At 45.5% G+C, this 16,307-nt stretch overlaps 1 protein-coding gene across 1 annotated transcript in view; it reads left to right on the top strand.

The window, feature by feature from the left end:
* Positions 1-16,307, top strand: part of ppp2r5b (protein phosphatase 2, regulatory subunit B', beta) — a 47,135-nt gene that overhangs the window by 3,768 nt on the left and 27,060 nt on the right. Inside the window, exons 2-4 of the mRNA XM_064931056.1 lie at positions 4,973-5,169; positions 8,131-8,232; positions 8,444-8,536. Coding sequence (XP_064787128.1) covers positions 4,973-5,169; positions 8,131-8,232; positions 8,444-8,536 — 392 coding nt within the window. The remainder of the gene's footprint in view (positions 1-4,972; positions 5,170-8,130; positions 8,233-8,443; positions 8,537-16,307) is intronic.

The raw sequence follows: 16,307 nt of genomic DNA, 5'->3' as shown, positions 1-16,307 counted from the left end.
CATGCTAACGATGCTAAGGTCACATTTTCACCCACAGGCTAGATTCTCTCCTCTCCTCTCCTCTCCTCTCCTCTCCTCTCCTCTCCTCTCCTCTCCTCTCCTCTCCTCTCCTCTCCTCTCCTCTCCTCTCCTCTCCTCTCTCTTCCTCCCCCTCTCTTCATCTTCCCTCCTCTCCTCTCCTCTCTCCTACTCTCCCATCTCTTCCTCTCCCGTCTCCTTCTCTCCTCTTATCTCCTACCCTCTCCTCTCCACTCTCTTCCTCTCCTTTCTACTCTCCTATCCTCCTCTCCTCTTCCCTCTCTTCCTCTCCTCTCTCCTCTTCTCTCTTCCTCTCCCCTCTCCTCCTCTCATCTCTCCTCCTCTCATCTCTCCTCTTCTTCTCTCTCCTCATCTCCTCTCCCCTCTCCTCCTCTCATAGTTTTATGATGTACTATTTGATCTGTATTTAACCAGGAAGTTGAGACAAACATATTGTCTATCTAGAGGGCAGCTACAAAAAGGCACCCTACCCTGGCACCCTATTCCCTATGTAGGACACTACTTTTGACCAGAGCCCTATGGCCCTAATCGAAAGTAGTGCACTACATAGGGAATATGGTTCCCCTGTAATGTAGAACCTTACAACATTATAAACACATATTCCTTTTGCTGAATCAAAATTCACTCTGAATCAATTCTAATTAGAATCACTTTGATTATCAGAATAATTTTGAATCTACTCAAATCTGAATCTGTTCTAATCAAACTGAATACAGCAAACAATGAAAGTACAATTTGAGAAGTGAAATGCAAACACGACACAGTTTATGGGCATAGACCACCCGGTAGAATCTAGAGGCATAAGGCAGTCTACCTACTTGGGGGTGTGTGTGAGTGTAGTGTGTGAGTGTAGTGTGTGAGTGTGTAGTGTGTGAGTGTAGTGTGTGTGTGTGTGTGTGAGTGTAGTGTGTGAGTGTGTAGTGTGTGAGTGTAGTGTGTGTGTGTGTGTGTGAGTGTAGTGTGTGTGTAGTAGATTTGCTCCCTAAGATAGAAAAGAAAGTTTGTCCTGTGAAAGAGAGAAAGAGAGAGGAAGAGAGAGAGGGAGACATAGTTAAAGAGAGAGAAATGGAGGTCCAGAAAGAAAGGGAGAGAAAGAGAGAGGAAGAGAGAGAGGGAGACATAGTTAAAGAGAGAGAAATGGAGGTCGAGAAAGAAAGGGAGAGAAAGAGAGAGGAAGAGAGAGAGGGAGACATAGTTAAAGAGAGAGAAATGGAGGTCCAGAAAGAAAGGGAGAGAAAGAGAGAGGAAGAGAGAGAGGGAGACATAGTTAAAGAGAGAGAAATGGAGGTCCAGAAAGAAAGGGAGAGAAAGAGAGAGGAAGAGAGAGAGGGAGACATAGTTAAAGAGAGAGAAATGGAGGTCGAGAAAGAAAGGGAGAGAAAGAGAGAGGAAGAGAGAGAGGGAGACATAGTTAAAGAGAGAGAAATGGAGGTCCAGAAAGAAAGGGAGAGAAAGAGAGAGGAAGAGAGAGAGGGAGACATAGTTAAAGAGAGAGAAATGGAGGTCGAGAAAGAAAGGGAGAGAAAGAGAGAGGAAGAGAGAGAGGGAGACATAGTTAAAGAGAGAGAAATGGAGGTCCAGAAAGAAAGGGAGAGAAAGAGAGAGGAAGAGAGAGAGGGAGACATAGTTAAAGAGAGAGAAATGGAGGTCCAGAAAGAAAGGGAGAGAAAGAGAGAGGAAGAGAGAGAGGGAGACATAGTTAAAGAGAGAGAAATGGAGGTCGAGAAAGAAAGGGAGAGAAAGAGAGAGGAAGAGAGAGAGGGAGACATAGTTAAAGAGAGAGAAATGGAGGTCCAGAAAGAAAGGGAGAGAAAGAGAGAGGAAGAGAGAGAGGGAGACATAGTTAAAGAGAGAGAAATGGAGGTCGAGAAAGAAAGGGAGAGAAAGAGAGAGGAAGAGAGAGAGGGAGACATAGTTAAAGAGAGAGAAATGGAGGTCCAGAAAGAAAGGGAGAGAAAGAGAGAGGAAGAGAGAGAGGGAGACATAGTTAAAGAGAGAGAAATGGAGGTCCAGAAAGAAAGGGAGAGAAAGAGAGAGGAAGAGAGAGAGGGAGACATAGTTAAAGAGAGAGAAATGGAGGTCGAGAAAGAAAGGGAGAGAAAGAGAGAGGAAGAGAGAGAGGGAGACATAGTTAAAGAGAGAGAAATGGAGGTCCAGAAAGAAAGGGAGAGAAAGAGAGAGGAAGAGAGAGAGGGAGACATAGTTAAAGAGAGAGAAATGGAGGTCGAGAAAGAAAGGGAGAGAGAGAGAGACAGAGAGAGAGAGAGAGGTGTGGGGGAGTAGGGGACCTTAAAATCAGTAAAAACTGAGGCATCAATGATGTCCTGAAAAACATCATAACCACAGAGATAGGATGTGTGTGGGTGTGTGTGTGAGACACTCTTTAAATAGCCCTTTGCCGTGATCTTATGTGGTCAATTACATCTCACAATAGAAGCTTATTTATCTTTTATAGCCTAGAACTCCACAATAGACATATATGATCTATTATCGCAGTTTAAACTAGAACCCCTCAATAGTGTGTGTGTCTGTGTGCATTAGTGTAATATGTGTGTGTGTGTGTGTGTCTGTATGTAAGGGAGAGGCCAGCTGGAGAGGTATAGAGTTACATAAGATGCAGAATCCTCTCCTGATCAATATGGGGGGTGGGGGGAGGACAGAGAGAGAGAGGGAGAGAAAGAGAGAGAGGAAGAGGGGGAAAGAGGAGGGAGAGAGTGAGGGAGAGACATATAGGGAGAGAAAGGTAGAGAGAGGTGATGAGAGCAAAGAAGAGGGAAGAAAATGAAGAAGGGAGATAATCTACATTTACAGCTGTAGGAATGGAGAGAGGGAAGGGTGATGAGAGGAGAGGAAGAGTGGAAAGGAAGAGAGGAGAGAGAGAAGAGAGGAGAGAGAGAGAGGAGAGGAGAGGAGAGAGGAAGGGAGAGGAGAGAGGAAGAGTTAGGAGAGAGGAGGAGAGAGAGAAGAGAGGAGAGAGAAGAGAGGAGAGGAGAGGAGAAGGGAGAGGAAGAGAGAGGAGAGAGAAGAGAGGAGAGGAGAGAGAAGAGAGGAGAGGAGAGAGGAAGGGAGAGGAAGAGAGAGGAGAGAGGAAGAGAGAGGAAAGAGGAGAGACGAGAGAGAAGAGAGGAGAGAGAAGAGAGGAGAGGAGAGAGAGAAGGGAGGAGAGGGAGAGAGAGGAGAGAGGAAGAGAGAGGAGAGAGAAGAGAGGAGAGGAGAGAGAGAGGAGAGAGCGCAGTACAGTGACATTGTTGTGTGAGCAATGGAAAAAAAATAAACATGTTACTGATTCATTCTATATCTTGTCTATCTCCCTTTTCCTCTCTCTCTCTGTCTCTCTCTCTCTCTCTCTCTCTCTCTCTCTCTCTCTCTGTCTCTCTCTCTCAGACAGAGAGAGAGAGACAGAGACAGAGACAGAGACAGAGAGAGACAGAGACAGAGACAGAGAGAGAGAGAGAGACAGAGACAGAGACAGAGAGACAGAGAGACAGAGACAGAGAGAGACAGAGACAGAGAGAGAGAGACAGAGAGAGAGAGAGACAGAGAGAGGAGGAGGGCGGCAGCTAAAATATAGCGGCTAATCGTCACACAACCCACACACACACACACACACACACACACACACACACACACACACACACACACACACACACACACACACACACACACACACACACACACACACACACACACACACACACACACACACACAGAGAGCTAAAACATAATAGGTGTTATTTAAAGACGAGAGCAGTAGTTGCTCATCTCATTTAGAAAGCTACAGAGAGAAGGAGAGAGGGGGAGGGAGGGAGGTACCCAGAGGGATGTAGGGAGAGGGGGAAAGAGAGCGAGAGACAGAGGAGCAACAGAGATTATGTCATCCTTTAACCCTATATACACCTCTCTCTCTCTCTCTCCTCTCTCTCACTTATCTCTGTCCTCTCTTTCCTCTGTCTCTCCCTCTCTCTGGAGGGGTGAGAGGGAAGGAGGGAAGGAGGGGTGAGAGGGAAGGAGAGGTTAGGAGGGGTGAGAGGGATGAGAGGGATGAGAGGGATGAGGAGAGGGTTGTAGAGGTGCAGAGGGAGAAATATGTACTGAACTTTTAACATAGACTTTGGACATTTAGCTCTCACAAAGGAGTATTACCTTGATGTGATTACCTTGATGTGATTACCTTGATGTGATTACCTTGTTGTAATTACCTCACTGTGATTACCTTGATGTGATTACCTTGCTGTGATTACCTTGATGTAATTACCTCGCTGTGATTACCTTGCTGTGATTACCTTGGTGTGATTATCTTGATGTGATAACCTTGTTGTAATTACCTCACTGTGATTACCTTGCTGTGATTATCTTGTTGCAATTACATTGCTGTGATTACCTTGCTGTGATTACCTTGTTGTAATTACCTCACTGTGATTACCTTGAGTGATTACCTTGTTGTAATTACCTCACTGTGATTACCTTGCTGTGATTACCTTGCTGTGATTACCTTGATGTGATAACCTTGATGTGATTACCTTGCTGTGATTACCTTGCTGTGATTACCTTGATGTCATCAAGAAGTGCAGCCTGTTGGTTGAAATTGTTTTGACTGTTTAACCTCTCCCTCTCACTCTCCATCCCTCTCTCCTTCCATCTCTCCATCCCTCTCTCCTTCCGTCTCTCCACCCCTCTCTCCATCCTTCTCTCCATCCGTCTCTCCATCCCTCTCTCCTTCCCTCTCTCCATCCTTCTCTCCATCCCACTCTCCATCCCTCTCTCCATCCCTCTCTCCATCCCTCTCTCCTTCCTCTCTCCTTCCCTCTCTCCATCCTTTTCTCCATCCCACTCGCCATCCCTCTCTCCTTCCCTCTCTCCATCCCTCTCTCCATCCCTCTCTCCATCCGTCTCTCCATCCCTCTCTCCATCCGTCGCTCCGTCCCTCCTCCAGATGCCCCAGTGGCAGAGCTCCATAACCTGTTCTGTAAGAAGCTGCAGCAGTGCTGTGTCCTCTTTGACTTCCTGGACTGTGTGGCCGACCTCAAGGGGAAGGAGATCAAACGAGCTGCGCTCAACGAGCTGGTGGAGTCTGTTGCAACCAGCAGAGGAGTTCTGATAGAGCCACTCTACCCAGAGGCTATTAAGATGGTGAGAAAGGAGAGGGGGAGGGTGGGAGGGGAAAGAGAGGGAGGGAGAAGAGAGAGGAGAGGGGTGAGATAGGAGAGGAGGAGGGAGAGAGGGAGGGGGAGATAGGAAGAGAGAGGAGAGGAGGGGAGAGGGGGTGAGAGAGGAGAGGAGGAGAGAGAGAGGGAGGGGAGATGGGAAGAGAGAGGAGAGGGGGAGATGAGGAGGGAAGGAGGGAGTGAACGGAGAGAGGGAGAGAGAGGAGTGTAGAAGAGAGGAGAGGAGGAGGGAGGGAGAGAGGGGAGAGTGAGGGTGAGAGGAGAGAGATGGAGGGATGAGAGGAGGGTGGGAAAGATGGAGGGAGACCGGTCTATTAGCACACTATATTGTGAAGACGGTGCCATTTGGGACACAGCTGGATTAACATTAAATTATAAAAGAGTAAGAGTGGAGGAGAGAGAGAAAGCAGAGCGGTAGAGAGGAAATGAGAGAGAGGTAGAGGGGAAATGAGAGAGAGGTAGAGGGGAAATGAGAGAGAGGTAGAGGGGAAATGAGAGAGAGAGAGCAGAGCAGTAGACAGGAAATGAGAGAGAGGTAGAGAGGAAATGAGAGAGAGGTAGAGGGGAAATGAGAGAGAGGTAGAGGGGAAATGAGAGAGAGGTAGAGGGGAAATGAGAGAGAGGTAGAGGGGAAATGAGAGAGAGGTAGAGAGGAAATGAGAGAGAGAGCAGAGCGGTAGACAGGAAATGAGAGAGAGGTAGAGAGGAAATGAGAGAGAGGTAGAGGGGAAATGAGAGAGAGGTAGAGGGGAAATGAGAGAGAGGTAGAGAGGAAATGAGAGAGAGAGAGCAGAGCGGTAGACAGGAAATGAGAGAGAGGTAGAGAGGAAATGAGAGAGAGGTAGAGGGGAAATGAGAGAGAGGTAGAGGGGAAATGAGAGAGAGGTAGAGGGGGAATGAGAGAGAGGTAGAGAGGAAATGAGAGAGAGAGAGCAGAGCGGTAGACAGGAAATGAGAGAGAGGTAGAGAGGAAATGAGAGAGAGGTAGAGGGGAAATGAGAGAGAGGTAGAGGGGAAATGAGAGTGAGGTAGAGAGGAAATGAGAGAGAGAGAGCAGAGCGGTAGACAGGAAATGAGAGAGAGGTAGAGAGGAAATGAGAGGTAGAGAGGAAATGAGAGATAGGTAGAGAGGAAATGAGAGAGAGGTAGAGGGGAAATGAGAGAGAGGTAGAGGGGAAATGAGAGAGGTAGAGGGGAAATGAGAGAGAGAGAGCAGAGCAGTAGACAGGAAATGAGAGAGAGGTAGAGAGGAAATGAGAGAGAGGTAGAGGGGAAATGAGAGAGAGGTAGAGGGGAAATGAGAGAGAGGTAGAGGGGAAATGAGAGAGAGGTAGAGGGGAAATGAGAGAGAGGTAGAGAGGAAATGAGAGAGAGAGAGCAGAGCGGTAGACAGGAAATGAGAGAGAGGTAGAGAGGAAATGAGAGAGAGGTAGAGGGGAAATGAGAGAGAGGTAGAGGGGAAATGAGAGAGAGGTAGAGAGGAAATGAGAGAGAGAGAGCAGAGCGGTAGACAGGAAATGAGAGAGAGGTAGAGAGGAAATGAGAGAGAGGTAGAGGGGAAATGAGAGAGAGGTAGAGGGGGAATGAGAGAGAGGTAGAGAGGAAATGAGAGAGAGAGAGCAGAGCGGTAGACAGGAAATGAGAGAGAGGTAGAGAGGAAATGAGAGAGAGGTAGAGGGGAAATGAGAGAGGTAGAGGGGAAATGAGAGAGAGGTAGAGGGGAAATGAGAGTGAGGTAGAGAGGAAATGAGAGAGAGAGAGCAGAGCGGTAGACAGGAAATGAGAGAGAGGTAGAGAGGAAATGAGAGAGAGGTAGAGAGGAAATGAGAGATAGGTAGAGAGGAAATGAGAGAGAGGTAGAGGGGAAATGAGAGAGAGGTAGAGAGGAAATGAGAGAGAGGTAGAGGGGAAATGAGAGAGAGGTAGAGAGGAAATGAGAGATAGGTAGAGAGGAAATGAGAGAGAGGTAGAGGGGAAATGAGAGAGAGGTAGAGAGGAAATGAGAGAAAGGTAGAGGGGAAATGAGAGAGAGGTAGAGAGGAAATGAGAGAGAGGTAGAGGGGAAATGAGAGAGAGGTAGAGGAAATGAGAGAGAGGTAGAGAGGAAATGAGAGAGAGGTAGAGAGGAAATGAGAGAGAGGTAGAGGGGAAATGAGAGAGAGGTAGAGAGGAAATGAGAGAGAGGTAGAGGGGAAATGAAAGAGAGGTAGAGAGGAAATGAGAGAGAGGTAGAGAGGAAATGAGAGAGAGGTAGAGGGGAAATGAGAGAGAGGTATAGAGGAAATGAGAGAGAGGTAGAGAGGAAATGAGAGAGAGGTAGAGAGGAAATGAGAGAGAGAGAGAGCAGAGCGGTAGACAGGAAATGAGAGAGGGAGAGATAGCAGAGAGGCAGAGAGAGGGAGGGATAGCAGAGAGGAAATGAGAGAGAGAGATAGCAGAGGTAGGGAGGAAATGAGAGCGAGAGATAGCAGAGAGGTAGAGAGTTAATGAGAGAGGGAGAGATAGCAGAGAGGTAGAGAGAGGGAGGGATAGCAGAGAGGTAGAGAGAGGAAATGAGAGAGGGAGGGATAGCAGAGAGGTAGAGAGAGGAAATGAGAGAGGGGATTGCGGAGAGGTAGAGAGAAACGGTTGGATACAAATGAGAGGAGGGATGTATCTTGGACAGAGTGTCGGTAGGAGGGATGGAGAGATGGGTGAAAGAGAGGAACTATAGAGGGAGGAAGAGGGAGGAGAGGAAGAGTAGAAAGCTGGATCTTTTCTATTCTCTTATTCTTCCCCCACTTTCCCTCCCTCCTGCTCGTTGTCTCGTCTCCTCTGCTATCCTCCCTCCCTCCCTCCTCCCTCCCTCCCTCCCTCCCTCCCTCCCTCCCTCCCCCTCCCTCCCTCCCTCCCTCCCTCCCTCCCTCCCCCTCCCTCCCTCCCTCAGATATCAGTGAATATCTTCAGGACGTTACCTCCCAGTGAGAACCCAGAGTTTGACCCGGAGGAGGATGAACCCACTCTAGAGGCCTCCTGGCCACACCTACAGGTACACATGCACACAAACACACACAGCACCGTGTTTCAAAGTAGCCAGGAATCTCATTGTTTTTAGCAACAAAAGTGAAGCGGGCCGTCAGAGACCTAACCTGTTTGTATCTGCATTACAATTTCATCTCTACCTCTGTCTTGTGTGTGTGTGTGTGTGTGTGTGTGTGTGTGTCTTGTGTGTGTGTGTGTGTGTGTGTGTGTGTTCTCAGCTGGTGTACGAGTTCTTTCTGCGTTTTCTGGAGAGCCCAGACTTCCAGCCCTCCATGGCCAAACGCTACGTCGACCAGAAGTTTGTTCTACAGGTACAAAACTGCTTCTTACATGATGTCCGTCTCTTACAATATATCTACTATATCTACAATATATCTACAATATGTCTCCAATATATCTACAATATGTCTCCAATATATCTACAATATATCTACAATATGTCTACAATATGTCTACAATATATCTACAATATGTCTCCAATATATCTACAATATATCTACAATATGTCTACAATACATCTACAATATGTCTACAATATGTCTACAATATATCTACAATGTATCTACTAGATCTACAATATATCTACTATATCTACAATATATCTACTATATCTACAATATATCTACAATATGTCTACAATACATCTACAATATGTCTACAATATATCTGCAATATATCTACAATATGTCTCCAATATATCTACAATATGTCTACAATATATCTACAATATATCTACAATATGTCTCCAATATATCTACAATATGTCTACAATATATCTACAATATATCTACAATATGTCTACAATATGTCTACAATATGTCTACAATATATCTACAATATGTCTACAATATGTCTACAATATATCTACAATATATCTATAATATGTCTACAATATATCTACAATATATCTACAATATATCTACAATATGTCTACAATATATCTACAATATATCTACTATATGTTTACAATATATTTGTCTTTTACAATATGTCTACAACATATCGACAATATGTCTACAATACATCTACAATATGTCTACAATATGTCTACAATATATCTACAATATATCTACAATGTATCTACTAGATCTACAATATATCTACTATATCTACAATATATCTACTATATCTACAATATATCTACAATATGTCTACAATACATCTACAATATGTCTACAATATGTCTACAAAATATCTGCAATATATCTACAATATGTCTCCAATATATCTACAATATGTCTACAATATATCTACAATATATCTACAATATGTCTCCAATATATCTACAATATGTCTACAATATATCTACAATATATCTACAATATGTCTACAATTTGTCTACAATATGTCTACAATATATCTACAATATGTCTACAATATGTCTACAATATATCTATAATATGTCTACAATATATCTACTATATCTACAATATGTCTAACAATATATCTACATTATGTCTACAATAGATCTACTATATCTACTATATCTACTCTATCTACAATATGTCTACAATATATCTACTATATCTACCATATGTCTACAATATCTACAATATATCTACAATATGTCTACAATACATCTACAATATGTCTACAATATATCTAATATATCAACAATATGTCTACAATATGTCTACAATATATCTACAATATGTCTACAATATATCTACAATATATCTACTATATGTTTACAATATATTTGTCTTTTACAATATGTCTACAACATATCTACAATATGTCTACAATATGTCAACAATATATCTACAATATGTCTACAATATATCTTCAATATGTTTACAATATATTTGTATTTTACAATATGTCTACAACATATCTACAATATGTCTACAATATATCTACAATATATCTGCAATATGTCTACAATATATCTACAATATATCTACTATATATCTACAATATATCTACAATATATCTACAATATGTCTACAATGTATCTACTATATCTACAATATGTCTACAATATATCTGTAATATGTCTACAATATATCTACAATATATCTACAATATATCTACTATATGTTTACAATATATTTGTATTTTACAATATGTCTACAACATATCTGTTATGTACTTGAGTGAAGACCCAAAAGCGGTTTTAACAGAAAACAGAGTTCTTTAATGAAAAAACAGGAATGGCATAAATCCTCTTCCAACGTAGTCAATAGAACAAAAAGAACGTTAGTATAATGCAGGATGCACCTGCCAGGCAGACTCCGACAGGATAGGACAAGGTGGAAGCAAACGCGACGACAGCTTGCTTCTGGCATCAAAAACACAAACAAGAATCAGACACTGAAAGTAGCAGGAACAGAGAGAGAAATAGAGACCTAATCAGAGGGGGAAGAGAGAACAGGTGTGAAAGAGTGAATGAGCTAGTTAGGGGAGATGTAGAACAGCTGAAGAATGAGAGACAGAGAAGGTAACCTAAAAAGACCAGCAGAGAGAGACAGAGTGAAGAGAAAGGACAGGAACAGACATAACAAGACATGACAGTACCCCCCACTCACCGAGCGCCTCCTGGCGCACTCGAGGAGGAAACCTGGCGGCAACGGAGGAAATCATCGATCAGCGAACGGTCCAGCACGTCCCGAGAGGGAACCCAACTCCTCTCCTCAGGACCGTACCCCTCCCAATCCACTAGGTACTGATGACCACGGCCCCGAGGGCGCATGTCCAAAATCTTACGAACCCTGTAGATGGGTGCGCCCTCGACAAGGATGGGGGGGAAGGACGAGCGGGGGCGCGAAGAACGGGCTTAACACAGGAGACATGGAAGACCGGGTGAACGCGACGAAGATAGCGGGAGAAGAAGTCGCACTGCGACAGGATTAATGACCTGAGAAATACGGAACGGACCAATGAACCGCGGGGCCAACTTGCGAGAAGCTGTCTTAAGGGGAAGGTTCTGAGTGGAGAGCCATACTCTCTGACCGCAACAATATCTAGGACTCTTGGTCCTACGCTTATTAGCGGCCCTCACAGTCTGCGCCCTATTACGGCAAAGTGCCGACCTGACCCCCTTCCAGGTGCGCTCGCAACGCTGGACAAAAGCCTGAGCGGAGGGGACGCAGGACTCGGCGAGCTGAGATGAGAACAGCGGAGGCTGGTACCCGAGGCTACACTGAAAAGGGGATAGACCGGTAGCAGACGAGGGAAGCGAGTTGTGGGCGTACTCTGCCCAGGGGAGCTGTTCTGACCAAGACGCAGGGTTACGAAAAGAAAGACTGCGTAAATGCGACCAACAGTCTGATTGGCCCGTTCGGCTTGACCGTTAGACTGGGGATGAAAGCCGGACGAGAGACTGACGGAAGCCCCAATCAAACGGCAAAACTCCCTCCAAAATTGAGACGTGAACTGCGGGCCTCTGTCGGAAACGACGTCAGACGGAAGGCCATGAATTCGGAAAACATTCTCGATAATGATCTGAGCCGTCTCCTTAGCAGAAGGGAGCTTATCGAGAGGAATGAAATGAGCCGCCTTAGAGAATCTATCGACAACCGTAAGAATAACTGTCTTCCCCGCTGATGAAGGCAGTCCGGTGATAAAATCTAAAGCGATGTGAGACCACGGTCGAGAGGGAATGGGAAGCGGTCTGAGACGGCCGGCAGGAGGAGAGTTCCCAGATTTAGTCTGCGCGCAGACCGAACAAGCGGCGACAAATCGACGCGCGTCACGTTCCCGAGTGGGCCACCAGAAACGCTGGCGAATGGAAGCGAGCGTACCCCGAACGCCGGGGTGGCCGGCTAACTTGGCAGAGTGGGCCCACTGAAGAACGGCCGGACGAGTAGGAACGGGAACGAACAGAAGGTTCCTAGGACAAGCTCGCGGCGACGGAGTGTGAGCGAGTGCTTGCTTTACCTGCCTCTCAATTCCCCAGACAGTCAACCCGACAACACGCCCGTCAGGGAGAATCCCCTCGGGGTCGGTGGAGACCTCAGAAGAACTGAAGAGACGAGATAAAGCATCAGGCTTGGTGTTTTTGAGCCCGGACGATAAGAAATAACAAACTCGAAACGAGCGAAAAACAGAGCCCAACGAGCCTGACGCGCATTAAGTCGTTTGGCTGAACGGATGTACTCAAGGTTCCTATGGTCAGTCCAAACGACAAAAGGAACGGTCGCCCCCTCCAACCACTGTCGCCATTCGCCTAGGGCTAAGCGGATGGCGAGCAGTTCGCGATTACCAACATCATAGTTACGTTCTGACGGCGATAAGCGATGAGAGAAAACGCGCAAGGATGGACCTTGCCGTCAGAGAGAGAGCGCTGAGAAAGAATGGCTCCCACGCCCACCTCTGACGCGTCAACCTCAACAACAAACTGTCTAGAGATGTCAGGTGTAACAAGAATAGGAGCGGATGTAAAACGATTCTTAAGAAGATCAAAAGCTCCTGGGCGGAAACGGACCACTTAAAGCACGTCTTAACAGAAGTAAGGGCTGTGAGGGGAGCTGCCACCTGACCGAAATTACGGATGAAACGACGATAGAAATTAGCGAAGCCCAGAAAGCGCTGCAGCTCGACGCGTGACTTAGGAACGGGCCAATCAATGACAGCCTGGACCTTAGCGGGATCCATCTTAATGCCCTCAGCGGAAATAACGGAACCGAGAAAAGGGACAGAGGCGGCATGAAAAATGCACTTCTCAGCCTTCACATAAAGACAGTTCTCCAAAAGGCGCTGGAGGACGCGTCGCACGTGCTGAACATGAATCGAGAGAGACGGTGAAAAAATCAGGATATCGTCCATGTAAACGAAAACAAAAATGTTCAGCATGTCTCTCAGGACGTCGTTAACTAGTGCCTGAAAGACAGCTGGAGCGTTAACGAGGCCGAAAGGAAGAACCCGGTATTCAAAGTGCCCTAACGGAGTGTTAAACGCCGTCTTCCACTCGTCCCCCTCCCTGATGCGCACGAGATGGTAGGCGTTACGAAGGTCCAATTTGGTGAAAAACCTGGCTCCCTGCAGGATCTCGAAGGCTGAAGACATAAGAGGAAGCGGATAACGATTCTTAACTGTTATGTCATTCAGCCCTCGATAATCCACGCATGGGCGCAGGGACCCGTCCTTCTTCTGAACAAAAAAAAACCCCGCTCCGGCGGGAGAGGAGGAGGAGACTATGGTACCGGCGTCGAGCGAAACCGACAAATAATCCTCGAGAGCCTTACGTTCGGGAGCCGACAGAGAGTATAATCTACCCCGGGGGAGTAGTTCCCGGAAGGAGATCAATACTACAGTCATACGACCGGTGTGGAGGGAGAGAAGTGGCCTTGGAACGACTGAACACCGTGCGCAGATCGTGATACTCCTCCGGCACCCCTGTCAAATCGCCAGGCTCCTCCTGTGAAGAAGAGACAGAGGAAACAGGAGGGATAGCAGACATTAAACAGGTCACATGACAAGAAACATTCCAGGATAGGATAGTATTACTAGACCAATTAATAGAAGGGTTATGGCGCACTAGCCAGGGATGACCCAAAACAACAGGTGTAAAAGGTGAACGAAAAATTAAAAAAGAAATGGTTTCGCTATGATTACCAGAGACAGTGAGGGTTAAAGGCAGCGTCTCACGCTGAATCTTGGGGAGAGAACTACCATCTAAAGCGAACAAGGCCGTGGGCTCCCTAACTGTCTGAGAGGAATGTCATGTTCCCGAGCCCAGGTCTCGTCCATAAAACAGCCCTCCGCCCCAGAGTCTATCAAGGCACTGCAGGAAGCAGATGACCCGGGCCAGCGGAGATGGACCGGAAAAGTAGTGCGTGATCCAGAAGGAGAGGCCTGAGTAGTTGCGCTCACCAGTAGCCCTCCTCTTACTGATGAGCTCTGGCTTTTACTGGACATGAGGTGACAAAATGACCAGCGGAGCCGCAGTAGAGACAGAGGCGATTGGTGATTCTCCGTTCCTTCTCCTTGGCCGAGATGCGGATACCCCCAGCTGCATAGGCTCAGCATCCGAGCCGGCGGAGGAGGGTGGCAGTGATGCGGCAGGTGGCAGTGATGTGGAGAGGGGAGCAACGGAGAACGCGAGCTCCTTTCCACGAGCTCGGCGACGAAGATCAAACCGTCGCTCTATGCGAATAGCGAGAGCTATTAAGGAGTCCAGACTGGAAGGAACCTCCCGGGAGAGGATCTCGTCCTTAACCTCGACGAGGAGACCCTCCAGAAAACGAGCGAGCAAAGCCGGCTCGTTCCAGTCACTTGAGGCAGCGAGAGTGCGAAACTCAATAGAATAATCCGTTATGGATCGATTCCCCTGACATAGGGAAGACAGGGCCCTGGAAGCCTCCTCCCCAAAAACAGAACGGTCAAAAACCCGTATCATCTCCTCCTTAAAGTCTTGATACTGGTTAATACACTCAGCCCTCGCCTCCCAGACTGCCGTGCCCCACTCACGCGCCCGTCCGGTAAGGAGAGAAATGACGTAGGCGATGCGGGCTGCGCTCCTGGAGTAAGTGTTGGGCTGGAGAGAGAACACCACATCACACTGAGTGAGGAATGAGCGGCACTCAGTGGGCTCCCCAGAGTAACACGGCGGGTTGTTGATCCTGGGCTCCGGAGACTCGGAAACCCTGGAAGTGGGCGGTGGATCGAGGTGGAGTTGGTGAACCTGTCTTGTGAGGTCGGAGACTTGGACGGCCAGGGTCTCAACGGCATGTCGAGCAGCAGACAATTCCTCCTCGTGTCTGCCTAGCATCGCTCCCTGGATCTCGACGGCGGAGTGAAAAGGGTCCGGAGCCGCTGGGTCCATTCTTGGTCTGATTCTTCTGTTATGTACTTGAGTGAAGACCCAAAAGCGGTTTTAACAGAAAACAGAGTTCTTTAATGAAAAAACAGGAATGGCATAAATCCTCTTCCAACGTAGTCAATAGAACAAAAAGAACGTTAGTATAATGCAGGATGCACCTGCCAGGCAGACTCCGACAGGATAGGACAAGGTGGAAGCAAACGCGACGACAGCTTGCTTCTGGCATCAAAAACACAAACAAGAATCAGACACTGAAAGTAGCAGGAACAGAGAGAGAAATAGAGACCTAATCAGAGGGGGAAGAGAGAACAGGTGTGAAAGAGTGAATGAGCTAGTTAGGGGAGATGTAGAACAGCTGAAGAATGAGAGACAGAGAAGGTAACCTAAAAAGACCAGCAGAGAGAGACAGAGTGAAGAGAAAGGACAGGAACAGACATAACAAGACATGACAATATCTACAATATGTCTACAATATATCTACAATATATCTGCAATATGTCTACAATATATCTACAATATATCTACTATATATCTACAATATATCTACAATATATCTACAATATGTCTACAATGTATCTACTATATCTACAATATGTCTACAATATATCTGTAATATGTCTACAATATATCTACAATATATCTACAATATATCTACAATATATCTTCAATATGTCTACAATGTATCTACTATATCTACAATATGTCTACAATGTATCTACTATATCTCCAATATGTCTACTATATCTACAATATATCTACAATATATCTGTAATATGTCTACAATATATCTACAATATATCTACAATATATCTACAATATATCTTCAATATGTCTACAATGTATCTACTATATCTACAATATGTCTACAATGTATCTACTATATCTCCAATATGTCTACTATATCTACAATATATCTACAATATATCTGCAATATGTCTACAATATATCTACAATATATCTACAATATATCTACAATATGTCTACAATATATCTACAATATATCTACTATATGTTTACAATATATTTGTCTTTTACAATATGTCTACAACATATCTACAATATGTCTACAATATGTCAACAATATATCTACAATATGTCTACAATATGTCTACAATATATCTTCAATATGTTTACAATATATTTGTATTTTACAATATGTCTACAACATATCTACAATATGTCTACAATATATCTACAATATATCTACAATATATCTGCAATATGTCTACAATATATATACAATATATCTACTATATATCTACAATATATCTACAATATATCTACAATATGTCTACAATGTATCTACTATATCTACAATA

Source organism: Oncorhynchus masou, chromosome 23 (genome assembly GCF_036934945.1).
Source record: "Oncorhynchus masou masou isolate Uvic2021 chromosome 23, UVic_Omas_1.1, whole genome shotgun sequence".
NCBI classification, from domain to species: Eukaryota; Metazoa; Chordata; class Actinopteri; order Salmoniformes; family Salmonidae; genus Oncorhynchus; species Oncorhynchus masou.
This window is presented reverse-complemented; position numbering and strand designations above follow the sequence as displayed.